General features: G+C 33.9%; 1 protein-coding gene across 9 annotated transcripts in view; it reads left to right on the top strand.

The window, feature by feature from the left end:
• LOC106667050 overlaps positions 1-17637 on the top strand; it is a 258398-nt gene extending 240761 nt beyond the window's left edge. For 5 of the 9 annotated variants that reach the window (XM_014394679.1, XM_014394677.2, XM_014394682.2 and 2 more), the window contains 9 exons: positions 9780-9893; positions 10666-10854; positions 11091-11195; positions 15750-15988; positions 16045-16213; positions 16643-16738; positions 16799-16945; positions 17004-17108; positions 17420-17637. In XM_014394679.1, coding sequence (XP_014250165.1) covers positions 9780-9893; positions 10666-10854; positions 11091-11195; positions 15750-15988; positions 16045-16213; positions 16643-16738; positions 16799-16945; positions 17004-17108; positions 17420-17545 — 1290 coding nt within the window. In that variant the 3' untranslated portion in view covers positions 17546-17637. The remainder of the gene's footprint in view (positions 1-9779; positions 9894-10665; positions 10855-11090; positions 11196-15749; positions 15989-16044; positions 16214-16642; positions 16739-16798; positions 16946-17003; positions 17109-17419) is intronic. The other 4 variants (XM_014394680.1, XM_014394684.1, XM_014394683.1 and 1 more) reach the window with 1 other exon arrangement.
• Positions 17638-17640: the final 3 nt, after the last annotated feature.

A 17640-nucleotide genomic window follows, 5' to 3' on the forward strand; every position in this document is an offset into this window, starting at 1 on the left:
TTCTATCGGAATCTTTCACTTGGTCCGTCCGTTCCGCTGTTTTCTTCTTAATTAGTGCTTTGTCGTGTTTCATATCCGTCAAATACTGTTCAACGACACAACACATCGTATTTGGATTTTTAAATATTCACAAATGGGCATAATAAAAAGTGAAATATAAAGTTCGAAAATAAGAATTCGTTTTTAATATTGATATAAAGATACAAAAGTTTTATTATGTTAAGTAAACAAAATACAAGTTTTGTCATTACATTTACATTTACAGTACAAAGAATAGTACAAATTAATTCATTTATATCCCACTATTAATACATGAAAAAACTCCTGAAAGTCATAAAAGGCATTAACAGTGAGGAATTTTATTATTTTAAGTTTAAATTTTTTCAGATAACGGTTTGATGTCATCTGGTAGAGATTATTTAAAAAATGTATAGCCCAATATTTACAAGAGTTTTCACATCGTTTAAGGTTCAGCCGCTCACGAACTATTTTATTACAGTTTCTCGTATAGGGATTATGTACAGAATTTAAAAAAAATAAAATTAAATCTCACTTTGATTGCAACAATACATTACACATTGTAAAATATAAAAGCTGTGCAAAGTCATGATGTTTAATTTAGTAAATGTTTCTCGGTAACATTCCCTATACTCTAAATTCCCTAAAATTCTTATACCTTTACGTTGTTTTTTTGGAGATTAGTTTGGCATGACTAGGGTGACCCCAGACCAATAAGGCATAAACAATATACGATTGGAAACAAGAAAAATAAACTTTAATCTAAACTCTTTGAGATACATTACATTTGAGTCTTCTCAGTAAAAATTATATTTTGCTAAGTTTAGGTGCAACAAATTGACAATGTGCAACCCAAGAGAGATGTGAATCTATAACAACACCCAAGTGTTTTTTTCGGTTGATTGTCTAGACTATTTCTTGAATTAGAAATTTTCAGAATCGTAATCTTTGTTTAGTAACAGACCATTCTCAATGAACCACTTTTCCAAATTAGATTTCAGTTCAATATTTTTTTTTCGATTCGCTCTATCTCACTTGGTCCATCCAACTGGGAACTGCAATCATCAGCATACGCTGTAAAATTAAGTGTGGGAAAATAATTGTAAAGGCCATTTGTGAAAATGATGTACATGGGGCCTAGAATGGAACCCTGAGGCACTCCGATTGTTACTCCGGATTCCTATGAAAACCTTCCGTTACAACTTTACCACTTGTCTTCTGTTTTCCAGATACGACCTTGCATCATTACTAAAATGATATAATGATAATTTTTCTAAAAGTAGTCTATGAGACAGTCGAAAGCTTCACTTAAGCCTATGAAAGTTGCAATGGAACAATTATTCATATTGAATGCATCAAGTGAGACGTTTACAAAGCTTAAGGCCTGAGCAGTGTTCTTTCCAAATCTGTACCCGAATTGAGAGCCTGAAAACCAACCATTTGTTTCAAATTGCTTGATTCTAGATTTCATTACATTTTCCAAGACTTTAGAAAACACAGGCAATAGTAAGATTGGTCGGAAATTTTCAGCCTTATTTGGGTCACCCCCTTTATGAATTGGGCTTAATAATAGCAATTTTCAGGCAATCAGGAAATTTATTGCATTTAATACTCAGGTTAATAAGTTGCGTCAGGATTATAAAAATGGAGTCACATATATGTTTCAGAATAGTTACATCCAAGCCATAAAAATCCCTACTTTTAGAATTTTTTAAACTTAAAATTGCTTTTCTCATTTCATCAATATTAGCTTTAGTGAAGTTAAAACTTGAATTATTTTCAATAATATTGAGATATTCGTCTTTTCTGTCCCGTCTGTCTCCGCTAGTTTTCAGACGAGATGAGCCACTTTTACTGTTCATTAATTTAACGTTTGCCTACGAGTACGTTGCACGTTGGTTGTTGAATAATAGTAAAAACATTGTCTGTGCTTAAAAGTCAACAGATCTTGGAAAACAAAACATACAGTAAAAAAAAAAGTTCGTTGGACCAAATAACGTCTCTTTTAGAATATTCTTCCGTTTTCTTTTTACTATCATTTCAAAACAAACATTGTACGTATTTTTTAACATTATATGACAAAGTTAAGTTACAAAGCTTATTTTGATGGTCCAACTATTATACGGCAGGGTGAAACCCAAACGTTTTCAGCTTTATCGTCGAAGGTTCTCTAGAATGCAAAAAACCACCTGACCCCCCAAAAACCATTTGGCCTTTTTGATCGCTCACTCACTCAATGAGAATGTAAAATGAGTTAATTAGATTATAAAAAAAGGAAGTTATTATTAAAAGGTCGTTTGAATCAAGATCGCGTACGCATTTGCATACAATTATTCTCAGGCCGACATTGAAAATATTCCCGCTTCTTAGAAAGTTCAGCTTTTACAAAAAGCCGACATCGACATTAACGTCATCCACGCTCATTAGAAATAATAATAAAAAAATTGACTTTTTCAATGGAGAGAATGCGTTTCGGAAAAAAAAATTAAAATAGTGCGACTACTTCCATGAATTACTTAATTTAGATGATATACACATGCAACAATTAAACTTTTTATTTTGTTTAATGAAGAATACGACGTACATTTTGTCCAGATAATGGTTTACACTCTCGTAATCCTTTAAAGAGCGATCTAGCGCCACTATTTGGAATGTTAAAGATCAGGATAGAGTTCAGCACGTGCCTGGAAGTGAAAATAAACCCATGAAAATAGAATCGGTTTATTTTCAGAAAATCGCTTACAATTTCAGCTCGTCGAGTTTCATCGCTAAAAAACAAAAAATAAATGTCTGAATTTGTCTCGAAATACGATTAAGGTAATAAGATTCCGAAAGCGAGGAAATTTTATAGCGTGTTAATTAAGGATGCCATCTAATTGGTCGCGAATTCATTAAGGGACTAATTGGATTTATTAAGGGAGCAAAAATATCTTTTAAGCCCACCTGGAATTGACTTGGCAGTCCTTGGGCGTTCCATTGTTTTTCCGTGATTTAGAGAAATGTAGAAAATCAGGAAAAAATCAAGTACATAGTAATTTATTCAATAATGTGGACATGAAAAATAACTAATTAAGCAGATATATAGAGATTTTTTTTATTTTTTTTTTGCGAGGGTTCGCAACAGCAGAGGTCATATAAACCCTCTGGGTGCCAGTGTTTTTGAAAAAAAGCCCATTTTTAAGTATGTCGGGTGCGAATGCAGGGCCGCTGGATTCGAACCCGGGACCTTTACCTTACAGTGATGAGCGCCGTGTCAAAGACTAAACCTTGCGGCCACCGACGCCCCCTATATAGAGAGATGTTTAGATATTTTTTTATTAGTATTTGTAATAAATAGTACTATAAGAGGGCCAATTTTGTAGTATTTAATTTCCCTAGCATGTTTATTTTATTTTTATTATACATTGCATTAAAATTTATTAGAAATTATTATATTTTTTACTGAAGGAAAATTTAATTAAGGGATTTTTTTTTTAAAGATTTAATAATGATAAAAATGATTTTGAAAATAAAATGTTTTAATTCCATAATTTTGTTTATTGGACACAATACTTTTTTTAAATACAATTTATACTGTGTATAATGTCCTCTGTTATATAAAACATTTGTGCACCTGTTAGACAAACAGTAAGGTTGTCACTAATTTCATAAGGAAGTTCGTTCCATAGGTGTTGCAACGCTGCACACAGTTGGTTGCGGGTCAACTGGCTGCGGATGGTGATTGAAAAGCCTTCTCTGCAACGCATCCCACATGCGCTCAATGGGGATGAGGTCTGGAGACAATGGGGGAAATGGCAGATGAGAAATTCCCAGGTTTTCTAGACCATTGATGAACAAGCCTCTTTCAGGTCTGGCATTGCCACCCAGAAATCGAAAATTCCTGTCAATGAGATCCCTGTTTGAGGATGTATTCCTAGATAATTTCTTGGAGATAACGGACTACAGTGTGAGGTTGCCTTCAATAATATGGAGTTCAATTCGTAAATCCCAGCCCAGGTAGCATGAACTGGGACGTACGCATCCCCTATTCTCGGTAGAACATTCGGCTCTGAATTGAATAGTGGGAACACAATTGTTACTTTAGTTTAATTAAGGACTATAGCCATGAATGCCATATCATCTACATACAGTGCTTTATTGATATTATTCAAACTTGAAATGTCCTTCATATCACATGTATAAGAAAAAGAGTGGGTCCAAGGACCAGACCCTTGGGGTGCACGTACTTACGGCATGTATGAATTAGAGACACCATCTTAAATGTATACCTAAAAATGGTATTTTTTGAGATAGGCAGCAATTATTTTTATCAATTAGTTTGGAAAAATTAAAGGCCAAGATGTAAAGTATTTGTACCAACTTCCTCGTAATATTTTCGAATAGTCAACAGTCGTACACAATTTAATCCCAGTCTTGCATGAGAGGTCATCTGTAATCTTGAAATAATTATGTCCTCTGATTACCATGTCCGCCTGTTATTTGGCTAGGAAGCGGCATAAAAGGAGAAGGGGATATGTAGATTGTTGTGAAGAAAGCAAAAGCAAGGCAGGGGGGAAGAAATTGGGCAAAATAGGAGAGGGGAGACAAGTAGAGAGTAGAACTAAGAGATTTCCGGTAAAAACAAAGAAATATAGATTGTAGAGTAGGAAGCAAAATAATAAGAAACAGCAGACAAATTGACATTATCTATGAGACGCACAAAGAAAACAGTAAAATCTAGTAAGAGATATAAAGAAAAATAAATTTGGAGGAGAGTGAGTGGTACAGGGAGAGAAAGGGGGGAGAGATGGATAGAAAGAAAAAATAAAGAGAGAGACAGAAAGAGAAAGAATGAAATAAAGATAGAAAAAAAGAGAAAGAGAAAGAAATAGGCATAGAGAGAGAAAAATAGAATGATGACGGGTAGAGATGTGGTTGGTTGGAATGTCATTAAATCAACAATCAAATCCAACAAATATGTGGGTAGATGTATAAACAAGTTTGTGATATATCAATGGAAAAAGAAATCAAACGTTTATTTATTTTACAAGACACAGTGCTCAAATAAAAATCTTCTCAATTCATGCAAGATATTGAAGTTCCAAAGAGCCCACTAGGGAACACCACTTACTTGGTAGTCCAGATGTTTTTTGTTTATGTTTTTCTTCTTTTCTTTGGCTTTTATTGCCTTTTAAGAATGATACAAGATATCTTCTTTCTTGTTAAGTTGTCACATATTAGATTAATTTGATCTGTTTAAATTGAACCCCATAATAATGATATATATAATGTTTTCCGTTTTAGAGTCTTTTAATGTAGTTGTACTTTTTTTTTTTTTTAATCATTGCCTAAATGATCTCTGCATGTACTATTGTATTTTTATCATGGAGATCCATGAATAAATATATTGAGGAAAAAGAAAGGAAAGAATTGAGGAATATCACTTATCTTAACGGCCGATTTTTTTTTTTTTTCATTATTATTACATATTATTGCTACTATTTTGTTTAATATTGGTAATTTCATGTTCAATAAAGCTTTAGTAATTAAAGGTGGAAAGTTAAATTCCGCTGGACACACCGATATTTGCGCCCGTCTGCACCTCCTCCACGTCCCGTTCGTCCAAGGTGGCATATAGTCTCGATCCTTCAATATCGGGAAATAATTGGCGTAGTGCTCTAGGATGACAGGCCTCTGTAAAGTCCCATCTTGCACTGGCAGCAACCCCACTCGGACCTCTAGTCTGTCGCTTTCTTGGAGAGATATAAGAAAATAAGTTGAGCTCCCTCGGTGGCCACTCCGTGCGTTTCCGTCATATGATAGTGTTGGTTCGCGTCCACTGGGCTGGTTCCTGCCAACAGACTCAATTCCCCAGTGATTGACTTATCATACATTACGAAACGGCCTCTATCCCATGGTACAGGTTCTTCATTTCTAACGCAGCCTTTAGGGCTGAGATCTTTAGGTTGGCGTAAATTGCTGGGCAAGGATAAGGCAGAAATTTCCGTCTCGATACGATCTAAACGAAGATGAGTGGGTTCCGTCTTCTCGCAGCAAGCCTTAACCAATTTATAAAGTCAGCCACAACTCTAAATCTGGGATGAGTCTTAAAGGAGTTTAATGAGTCTAATAACGTACCCAAACGATGCTCGCCACGATTAGTTCTACAGCATCCCCAGCCTTTCCGGTTTCTCGACCGTCGACTTAATTCGATAGGTTCGATAGGACGGCTGGTCCTCGCTGACTCTGACTGGCTAATTCCCCTTTTTGAGTACCAAACGGAGAGTGGATACCCCTTTTCCGGATCTATCCTTGAGTCTCTTCCTAGGGGTGAATCTTCGGTCTTGGCTGACTTTTGATTTCCAAATCATCCCTTTTTACACCAGTTTCTCTATCGGGTAAGGGTGAAAAGGAAAATCAAAAGTCGGCAGAATACCTACTCCGCGAGTGGAAGACAGGTGTCCGCGCACCTGGTTGACGCGACCCCAGTTTATGATGTCCCACGTCGCTACATATTTTTTGCCTTGTGACAACCTTTCATCTTTAAATAACGCGACGTTAGTTATTTATTTGATCGGTTGCCCAACTATTGCAACTTTATGCTTTCCACTCTTGGCAAACATTACGTGGTCTCCCGTTTGGATCTGCGACAACCTTCGACATTCTTATTTATTTGCCCAACTGCGTAATTATTGCAGGCCTATGTTTCCCTGATTTGTGAGGAATGTCACGTCTCTCTCGTCTGTGCTGTGATACCCTTCGACCAACTGCTTAACTGTTGCAGAATTATGTTTCCCAGATTTGTAGGGGGCGCCACGTTGTTCCGGTCTGGGTGTTCGCCATTTCTCATTTTACTGTCTTTTTCTATAGTCGTTTAGTCCAATTTCTTTTCTTACTTTAACAACTAGATCTTATACTAAGATGGGAGCCGGCTTACAGCAAAAATTCCATGCTCACAACTTGTAATTAAGAGTGTCGCGTCCACTCTAAATTAAAATACTGAAAATTTAAACTATTTATTATCAAAAATATTGTATTTATTAATTATTAATAATAAGAGATAAAAATTATAAATGTAAATAATAAAAACTAAGTCAAAAGAATTTTTTTTTCTAAATAATAAAAAAAAATAAACAAAGTCTTTACTGACTCAAATATCTATGTAGGTTATTTACCATAGAATGAAATGTGTATTAAAGAAACATTTATTGCTAGTACATTTTAATTGGAATTGAAAAATAAACTTGACTTGCTTGCAATCAGCCCTTAAAGAGAAGAAAGCTTCTCCCATTCCATTCTGGCCAGATGTCCCTATCTTCTGCAGTTGTATTTCCTGTTAAACATCACTTTTACACACAGAGAACTATGATGTTAACTCATCGCTTTATTTTCACACAATGAACAAAAAACCGGGTAATGTATTTTTCACATTTTTGATATTACTGTCGAAGGTTACCCACAAAATTATGTCATCCACCTATCTTTTCTCCTTTCTTCTTCTCTTTTTCCAATATAGAAGGGTTAAAATAGTAGTCCTTTTCAACTGTAGTGAGTTTTTGTGTCTAGGATATATATGTCTAGCCCAGTTCCATTTCAAAGTTTATGATTGCCCCTATGCTGTTTGCCCCTGTTTGTTTCTGGTTGTGGTCTTCCTGATTCTCCCTTCTTTTTATTCTCATTGTTGGATGGCAGGTGTTCAGTATTTCCTTGTTTTTCTTTGTGCTGATTTCCTCTTTTTCCAATATTTCAACCACTTTTTTTGCCTTTTCCTATATACTTCCTTTCCAACCTTATTCTTGAAGTTTATTAGCTGCCTAAAGTAGATGACATCTTTAGTCAAGGTTTATTTAATATTTTCCCTGTATCTCTGAGGTTGTGATAAACAGAATTAGCAAATCAAAGATCTGTCAGCCTTGACCCCTTTGTATGCAATTGAAGATTTAAGGCGAAGTAGGATCTTGTTTGACTCCTTGTTGTATCTTGAAATATCTTCCTCTTCTTTTCATAGTTGGCACTTCTTGGTAATTGAACATAAATTTGGGGCTGATGCAACTATTTTTTTTTGCATCATATTTTTGCTTGAATTATTACAGCCATTCTGAATTCAGTATAGATGAGACCAAAGATGTTTTAAATATCACTCACTCATAATGGGTTATTTAGGTATTTTTTAACAAACAAAAAATATATATAATAATACCTGGTCATGTTGGGCTGGAGGGCAATGAACATGCAGATGAGGCGGTGAAAGCGGAACGTCTTGCTCTCAGATGGAACCACCACAATCTGGCCCGGTGACCCTGTACTAGCAGTAATGAACGTTGGCAGTGTCAATGGGCCAGATTATCTGAGAATCCTTGGGTGTCAAGAGCATGACTGAGCAATAGCCCATTGAAATGCAAGGAAAGGATCATGCTCATTCACTTGATGATATGCCATACCCGTTTGAAACATGGGCACCTGCTTCTGGTGCAAACCCTGCACAGATGTCTCGTTGTGCCTAAATGTGTAGGGTACCACGCCTTGGCCCCTTACAGGGAGCGAGTAGGCATAAAGACAGTTCATGGGTTGTTGGGTCCCCTGTTCTGATTTTTAATTAATATTTGGGTGTTTCCCCATCTCAAAAAAAAAAATTTAAATACAAATTTTTTAAAAATCAAGTGGGATCGGTTCAAACTTTAGCTCGATGAATAATTCACTTCTAGACAGGAAACTGCGGCTTAGGTCGAGCAGACCAATTTCTCAATGATAGAGCATTCAGTAGAAAGTAAAACATGTCCTCTCAGACCCTTGAACAAATCACCCAAATTTAAATCCTGATTAAAATCAGAAACAAATCGGCAAATGGGAACTATGTAGTAAATAGCATTCTACAGAAGAAAGCAAGTGATGATAGAGCAAACCGTACAGACTCCTCTTGATGTCATGTACAGATTTTTCAACGAAGAGAGTCAAGATTAGATTCTCACTCAGAATTATTGGTATTGAAGTTATGCAGGGTAGATTATTTGCTGAAAAGAGGATACCAGAGTGTATTACTTTTTACTATCTTAATCATTTTTGAAAAACATGAATCAGGAAAATTAAAAACTTGAAAGCTTCAGTGTGCATATATACAAAATGCACTAGCTTCAGTGTGCATATATACAAAATGAACTAGGAGTTGAAGCTAAAGAGCTTTTTGATGAAAAATTTCAAGAATTTTTTAACTAATCATGCCTCTGATAACCCCAAACATGTCGTGCATAGAACAACAAAGATCTAAAATTCTTTCAACAGCATTAAATATTGTGAATTTAGTTTTCAGTGGGACATTATTACTAAACAAAAAGCCAGCCTAAATTCTATTAAATCCCAACCTAGCTGCAGATGACACCTGCTTCAAATTTCAGTAGCCAATTTATAATAAATTATATACTTACATATAATTAAAGGAGCATCACTGACAAAAGTACACATGTATTAATGAAAAATAGTATAATCTAATCACTGATAATGGGAAAGTTCAAAACTAGGTCTGACAGACCAAAGTAGAATGGATGTCAATGATGCATTACAAACAACTAACTAAAAATATATTTAAAAAAATAAATATTAATGTAATAATAATCAAATTATTCGAAGAAAGTATAATAAAGACCTTTTTCTTCTAGTATCAGTTGGATTAGGTTTTTCAGCCAAAAACTCATTTATACAATAAGTAGAGAAGTTATTAGAATAATAATGATAATAACATATTAACACAGATTTAAAGAACACCTTTAATGTATGTCTGTTATTAGATGATGCATAGGCTACCCTCTTTCTGTATTAACAGCAATTCTGGACATGCAATGTGTGTACACAACATCACAGAAGAAAATCGATCAACTGAAAACACTCTTCAAGCTTTACAGGTACAGCAGCTTGCAATTCATACCAAACATACAGAAAACTCTTTGATTTAATCACCTTAATTAAATATTTTTCCAACTCTCTAACAGAGATGATAAAGATAGGAAGTTTTTTAATGAAATTTTTATGTTTGTAATAAAAGCAATTCAACCCACATTTTTCGTACTAGTTTATAGTTTTTACTAACTACTTTAAAAACTTGCCAACATGGTTGCAATAAATGGCAGGGCATTTCTGGTCATCCTTTTTGGCCCACCTAGAGCTACTAATAAAACACATTTATTGAAAATAGACTATGGATTTTTTTATTTATTTTTTTCTATCTTATTTTTTTCAAACTATATTATTAATACATTATGTACAGAAGTCTTTATTGTGCTCAATAGATAATAATTCCAGAAATGTCGTAGGCCAGGTTCCACTTTCATCGATCATATGAGCTGTGTTCTTGAAGATTTATGCAGTTCACAGTGCAGTATGATTTGCTCCCAAGTTGGAGGTTCTCTTGTCTTGCAGTTACATAATTTAGTATCCTCCAGTTTAAGACTGTAAAACTATTCCTTGGGTTTACCGTGGTTGCTCGTTAGAGGAGTTCAGAATGCTCTAGTGCTTTCCTCGATACAACTGACGGTGGATTGTAAATTAATGTTTTTGTTAGCAGATTCTATTAGTCATTAGTTTAACATTTCATAATATTCAGAACATGGATCAAAACTGTTAGAATAAAACAGTAGCAAAATTTCACATTTAAACACTTGATTTTTACTGTTTCAGAACACATTTAACAATGTGAGTCTTGCTGCAGCTAAGCACTCGCAGTCCACAACTCGCATTCTGAATAGATGCGCTTCATGGATTGATGCCTCGTGTGCTACACTCAAATGCCAAAAGCTCAAGAATCCCAAACGAAAACGATGCACCCGATCTATTTATCATAAGGCTAAACATCAATGCCACTATAGGGTAATCAGTTCATTTACATTTTTAACTTTTCTATTATTTGTAGTTTGGTCATTTCTGATTATTCTGGTCTGCAGCTCCTCGCTGATTTGGTCTGTCAGACAAATTTCACCATTTTGCCTTTTTCAGTGTAAACAAATATCCTTCTCTTTTTCAAAATGCTTAAATGTATCTGACAAACCAGAACAGTGACAATAAGATTACATTTTTATTATTTTCAATTATGTTTCTATTTACAGGCTTGGAAACGGCATTATTGGCATCTATTGAATAAATCAATTAAATACAAAGAGTTAAAGAAAGCCAGTAAAGATTGGGAAAGTTCACATACGATAGAAGCTAAGGTAGAATTTTAAACAGTTGCTATTTTGAAAGTTTTAATTACTAATTTGGCATTAAAAACAAAGTCAATCTATGAAATATAGCTTACGAAAAGTTAGTTCCAACTTTTTTTTAAATTAATCCAATAGCCCATAAAGCTGATAAAAGCAAAAAAAAAAAATTTCATACTGTCAGATTTTTTTTCCCTGGTGTCATATGTCTATATTCTCCCTTCGTTTCTCTACAACTTACAAGATTTATTGTGGAATTGACATTTCTTTATTTACATACCCCGGAAAGTGCATTACACTTAAGATAGTTGAGCAATGCCTGCGTTTCTCTTCACAAATGTCTTTAGAAGTTAGCATCACCATTCTGAAGCTGCTGTACCATTTTCAGGCTAATGCTTTGCAGTCGCATAAGATTTGTTTGACGTCTGCTGAATCGTGGCAGAGCTGGCAGGTTTTTTGATCAGTTTTTTCATTTATAAAAGTGAATTGAATTGGCATAGACAGTATAAAGGCCGTTGATTCTTGCCTGCTGAGGTAGAGGTAAATTTTAGTTTTCCTGTTTGAGATGTTGAGGAACTTCTTTGGTTAATTCATCCAAACTATGCTCAACATAGCCTATCTTGGTTCTGCAGAGCCAGAAGTATTTATTCTTATTTCAGTAATGCGGAGTGATTTTGTGATAATAATTTTACTTTTGTTTGAAGTATCTCTTACTATAGTTTTGTATTTTATGAACTATATTACCATAATGGATATGCTGTGATATAAATGTATCAAACATGGGTTTGCCTTTTAACATATAATACTACACAATTACATTCTCTCATAAGAAACAACCTTTCTTTATCACTGTACTCTCCACGATTCTCTTTTAACGCGAGTTGAGGTCGTAAAGGATCTTGGTATACTTTTTGATCAAAAGCGCAAGTTTAAAGAACATATTTCTTCAATATAAAATAGATCTATGAAGATGCTAGGTTTCATCACCCGGAACATTCTGAACACCTATGAATTTAAAAATCCCCTATGTTTTGTCCATCTTTATAAAGCTTTTGTACAACCCATACTAGAATACTCTACACCTGTTTGGAACCCATTCTATCTAAATTATCAAAAAATTCTTCAATCTGAACAAAACAAATTTTTAAAAAAACTTTCTTACAAACTCAATCTTCCTCCGAACTCTGACTACCCTGGAATCCGCTATGAATTTAAACTTTTTGAACTGGCACTAAGAAGGGATTACTTTGATATTGTTTTTGTATTTAAATTATTAAACAATCTCATCGATAGTCCTTCTTTCCTCTCTCAGCTACAGCTTCACGTCCCTTCGCATTCTCTTAAAACCCACAAACTATTTTATATTGAATTCCACAGCTCTAACTACATGCTCTCTTCTCCTCTCACAGAGTGATGATCAAGAGTAACAACACCTGCAATAGCATTGCTTTCTGCAATAGTTATGTGCTATCTGTAAACAACCATATCCTACAACCCTACTTTAGTTTAATTTTCTTATTTTTTTTATATTTTTTTTAAATGCTTTTATATTTCATACTGTTAAAAATTTATTACAATTTATTTCATTTACTGATTCACCTAAATATTGCACTCTAGACTTATTATATATCTACAATGAGCATTATTTTCATTAAATATTGTAGTTTCAATTGTCTTTCAGCTTTATTTTGTTTCCTTTGCCTTAATTTGGTTAGTAATTGTCTTTCATTTTTGTTGTTCAGTTTTTACTCTTTATTTGTATTTTTATGTATATCATTTATATTTACGATTTATAATATTACCATGTATATATGTCCTTATTCTTTTTATATATATATTATTTTTATTTTTGCATATATTATTTTGTATTTTATTTTTATTTTTTGTTATTGTAAAATGTCTTTTTATAGTGGATTTCGATCCGTAAATAAACAAATAAACAATAATGAAGAAATAAGTATTAGAATATAAATGTAGATGTTTCATTCAAGGTGCATAATATACTGCACCCTTTATTTAAGAGCTATTGATCCACCATTCTGTGCTTGTAGCACACCGGTGTGCCCTAGTTGACCAAGTTACTTGATTAGTAGGCCTGGTTAAGTGGTTGAATTTCATCTACGGTGACATTGTACATCCCAAAAAACACTTCCTCCTGCAAACAAATTTGTGCCACAGTTTCTTAATAGATGTGTTGGTGTCTCCTAGGCTTCTTCAGATGTCCATTCAGTCTGTAGTGTCCTACTAGGATTCAACGTTTTTTCCTGCTTCTTTGCATTTTGTTGTTTCTTTCCTTCCAAAATTTGCTAGAATATTCTTGGATTGTTTATGCCCTTTATTTTAATTTTGTCATTTTGTCTCATTGATAGTGTGAATCCCTATGTTACAGAAGGGCTCAGGACCTATCAGCATCCGCTCTCTCGCTGCCCTCTATTCCCATATGTCATAGGACCCAGCATAGGTTGACTTTATTTTGCTGATTCTACCCTCCAAAATATCAGACACATATCCACCACTTCTTGCGAGTGGGCCTTGGTTTTGCCAAAAAAAATTGTTGAAAGTTGAAATTTTCTATTTTTTAATATATTTTGCCGTACGACTTACTCAAATCAACTATGTGAGTATATCAGTTTACAGCATTTTTTTATAGAGATAGCTATAAAAACATAGCAAAAACTATGAAAGTTTATCGATAACCAAAAAAATTCTAAAAACCAAATATTTTTCAAGTAAACTAGATTTTTTTTTTTATTCTACCCTCCAAAATATCAGACTTGTAACTGCCACTTCTTGTGAATAGGTCCTAATTTAGCCCAAAAAAATTGAAAATTGAGATTTCCCGTTTTTAAATATTTTTATTTCACCATTTTACTTATTCAAATCAACTATGTGAATATATCATTTTACACCATTTTTGGATGAAGATTGCGGTAAAAATATAGTAAAAGTCATCAAAGTTTATCGATAACCAAAAAAATTTCTAAAAACCAAATATTTTTCAAGTAAACTAGACTATAAAAAATTTCTTGAAACTAATATGAAATATCGTTTTAGATAGATATAAATTTTTGTTTAAATTTCTCGATTTTTTTATTCCTAAAATTTTTAAGAAGTCTCGTAATATCTGAACGGCTTAATTCAAAAACGGTTAAAAGGATTTTAATCAAACCATACCATTTGAAAGAAGAGAAACGTAGCTTTTTAACGAGGTAAGTACCGTAAAAATATATAAAATATTTCTATAAGAAAATTCATAAAATAAAAAAATATTTTTGTCAGAAATTATCGTCGTTTTTTAAATGGAAATAATAGTTCGATTTTAATGTTTGGTACAGCTATAAAATGCAATTGACAGTTTTGTTTAAACTAATTATCAACCATTTTTGTTTTTGAAAAAAAGCCCATTTGTAAGTATGTCGGGTTGGAATGCAGGGCCGCTGGATTCGAACCCAGGACCTTTACCTTACAGTGATGAGCGCCGTATCAAAACCTAAACCGTTGCGGCTACTGACGCCCCCGTCTCTTAGGTATTGAGAAAAATGATGTTAGAACTTGCACTAGGAATGTCAGGAGGCTTCAATATCGTCGGATTTATCAGTCAAAAAATTAATTTGCACCCGCGAACGTCGGTTTTTAAGGATTTTATAATGCTAGAATCACGACAATGAGGTCAAATCCAAGTTTTGACCATTTTCTGACCTACTTTGCTTACAGAATGCTAATATTTGCAAAAAAGAAGTATTTTGTTGAGCTATCTTCATCGTACCAAATTAGAATATTCTGCGTTATGGCACATTTTTGTTTTTCATCTTAACCAACAATGAAATTAATACAAAAATAATAGTTTTTAGTCTCTAAATAACGATTTATGATCATTTAATTGCGATTAAAATTAAATTTTGACAAACCTTCATTAACCCGATGACTGAATTTTCTTATCTGGCAAGAAAATCGGTTTCTTAAGGGTTTTATATCGCTAGAATCACGACAATGATGTCAAATCAAAGTTTGGACTAATTTCTGTAAAATGTTTATGGTTGATTTGAATAAGTAGAAAAAATAAATATATTAAAAAACGGAAAATTTCAATTTAAAAAAATGGCTAAACCGAAGCCTTTACACAAGAAGTGACGGTTACATGTCCGATATTTTGGAGTGTAGAATCGCCAAAAAAAGTTTGGCCCAAATCCGTGACACACCAACCTGGTCGTCTCCTTGTTAGTGTTATGATGGGTGCTTAGCTATCTGTCATGATAGTTATATTTTTTTCCCCTTCGTTCAAATTGATTTAGACAAATATACGTTAAAATAAACAAAAATATTCAGCATTAATGTGATGTTTACTGTGTTTTTCTTTTGGTTTGATTCTTGGAAGTTTATTAATGTTTTGATAAAATTAAAATTTCATTTTTTAGAATTTTCATCGATATTAATGTAAGGAACTTGAAAATATGAATTTTTTAGGTTCCTTGCCATCTTAGATCTATTATAGAAAATTATTAATTTAAGAAATAGATTTGAAGTTACGTTGTTGCAATCTTGTTAATTTTTGGTAAAAAATTACAGTCGATGTTATTGAAAAACCATGTGTACCAGTACAACAACGTTTATGAAAAGTTGAGACACCTCCTCATAGAGTATTCGAAAAGGATCGAGGAAGTGCAGCGTTTTCCAGGGGACGTTCGCAAGTTCGAGAAGCACTGGAGTTGCTTAAGCAGGACGCTGAAAGAGCAGAAAGTCTCTATCGCCAATCTGGAGCACGCTTTGTCTACAAAAACAGAAGCTTTCGACCACATTTCAGCATGGTACCGTTCTCATCCCCAGAGGTAAAAGCTTTCATTCAGAATTTCATTCCTTTCAGCTTGGAACGTAGCGAAGCGACGAGCGCGTACAGAAAAACGGCAATAAGCAATTTGAAAAACGAAATTTCGGAACTTACCGCCCAAAAAACGAAACTAGAAGAAGAATTAAAAGAAGCCCAGTCGACGAACAAGAAACTGACTGTTCACTGCAAACATCTTGCCAGTCAGGTACATAGAATGCATAGTTAAAAAATATTTAAACTAAATGAACATTTAACTCGCCTAAGAGTTGATAACATGGAGTGATTAAGATAATTAAACTGTAAAATCAAGTCTGATCATTAAGTATCATTTGCGAGTCGGCCAATTATAGTAGTTTTTGCCCGCCTTTATAAACACGATGAGAGGTGTCAATTTCTATTTCATCTGTGTAATCATTGTTTACAATGTCTTCCACACTGGTCAGTCATTAAATGGGTACTTGCTCAGCATGATTCATTCGCATAATTTTCACCTGCCGCAGTGGGTAATCTTGTTATTAACGGGTGAACGAACCCATTTTTAGCTTCTCCTTTTTGTTCTATACCGCATTATGATATTTAAAAACAAGTAAAGCCAGTTTTGATTATTGATGAAAAATCGTCATTTATCCGATAGATTGAGCTGGTAGAAGAGAAATTGAAAGCCTTGAAAGATATAAATCGTAAACTAGACGAAAATTTTAAGGCACAGATGGTTTGCTACGAACTGGAGGTAAATATAAAGCAGCATTGTGTAGAAAATTAGTAATACAATAAGACGATTTTTCAATAGAAAACTTCATGTCATGAAGAATGCAAATCCAAGACGCACGAAAGTCTAGTTAAAATGTCTTCCGTTTATCAGAAACACCTAGCCGAGCTTGGAAGCAAGCAGACTTTTGCAGATGCAAAAATCAAAGAGTTATATTTGACGATTGAGGTAAAATGCACTGGAAGAATTTCTAAAAAAAAAATCTATAATAATAATCTGTTTTCAGAACATCGTGAAAGGTATATACAGGATTATGTCGGAAAAAGAAAAAGGTTCTGAAGATAAAGAAGATAGCAATAGATCCTGCTCCAACATCGATATGCTGCCTAAGGTAAGACAATTAAAAAAAAGTATATTACTTGATTGTAAAATTTAGTGGTTATATCAAGTTGTGGATTGCGTGTCCTTTTAACAATGATGAACCCGTGTCGTAAGCATGAGAACAATGACCACAAGACAAGTCATAAACCTTGAAGCGATGGTGAAAACTTTCAGCCCCGAAAACGTCACAACTCATTTTCCACTGAATAAAGGTCATTCCCTTGAAATTGCCTATAATTCCCCTTATCTATCGACAATTTTCGCATATTGTCAATTATTAAGTAATTGCCGTTTTGAATATTGTGTTTTTGATGGTTTCAGCTCGTCGAGTGGCTTCAGATTTGCAACAACATGGTCTACAAGCCGACGTTCGCTGAAGAATTGTCTTCGTTTGTTCTCACTTTGTATAATATGAGCGTGAACAACACAGGATTAAAAGAGCCATAAACTTATAGGCAGGTTAATTACCGACCAATAAAAAAATAGTATCATTTTCTGTTCACCTTGTTGTAAAATTAAGAAATAAATAATATAAAGTAGCG

This window comes from Cimex lectularius, unplaced genomic scaffold (assembly GCF_000648675.2).
Source record: "Cimex lectularius strain Harlan isolate CLEC.00 unplaced genomic scaffold, Clec_2.1 scaffold72, whole genome shotgun sequence".
In the NCBI taxonomy this organism is placed as follows: domain Eukaryota; kingdom Metazoa; phylum Arthropoda; class Insecta; order Hemiptera; family Cimicidae; genus Cimex; species Cimex lectularius.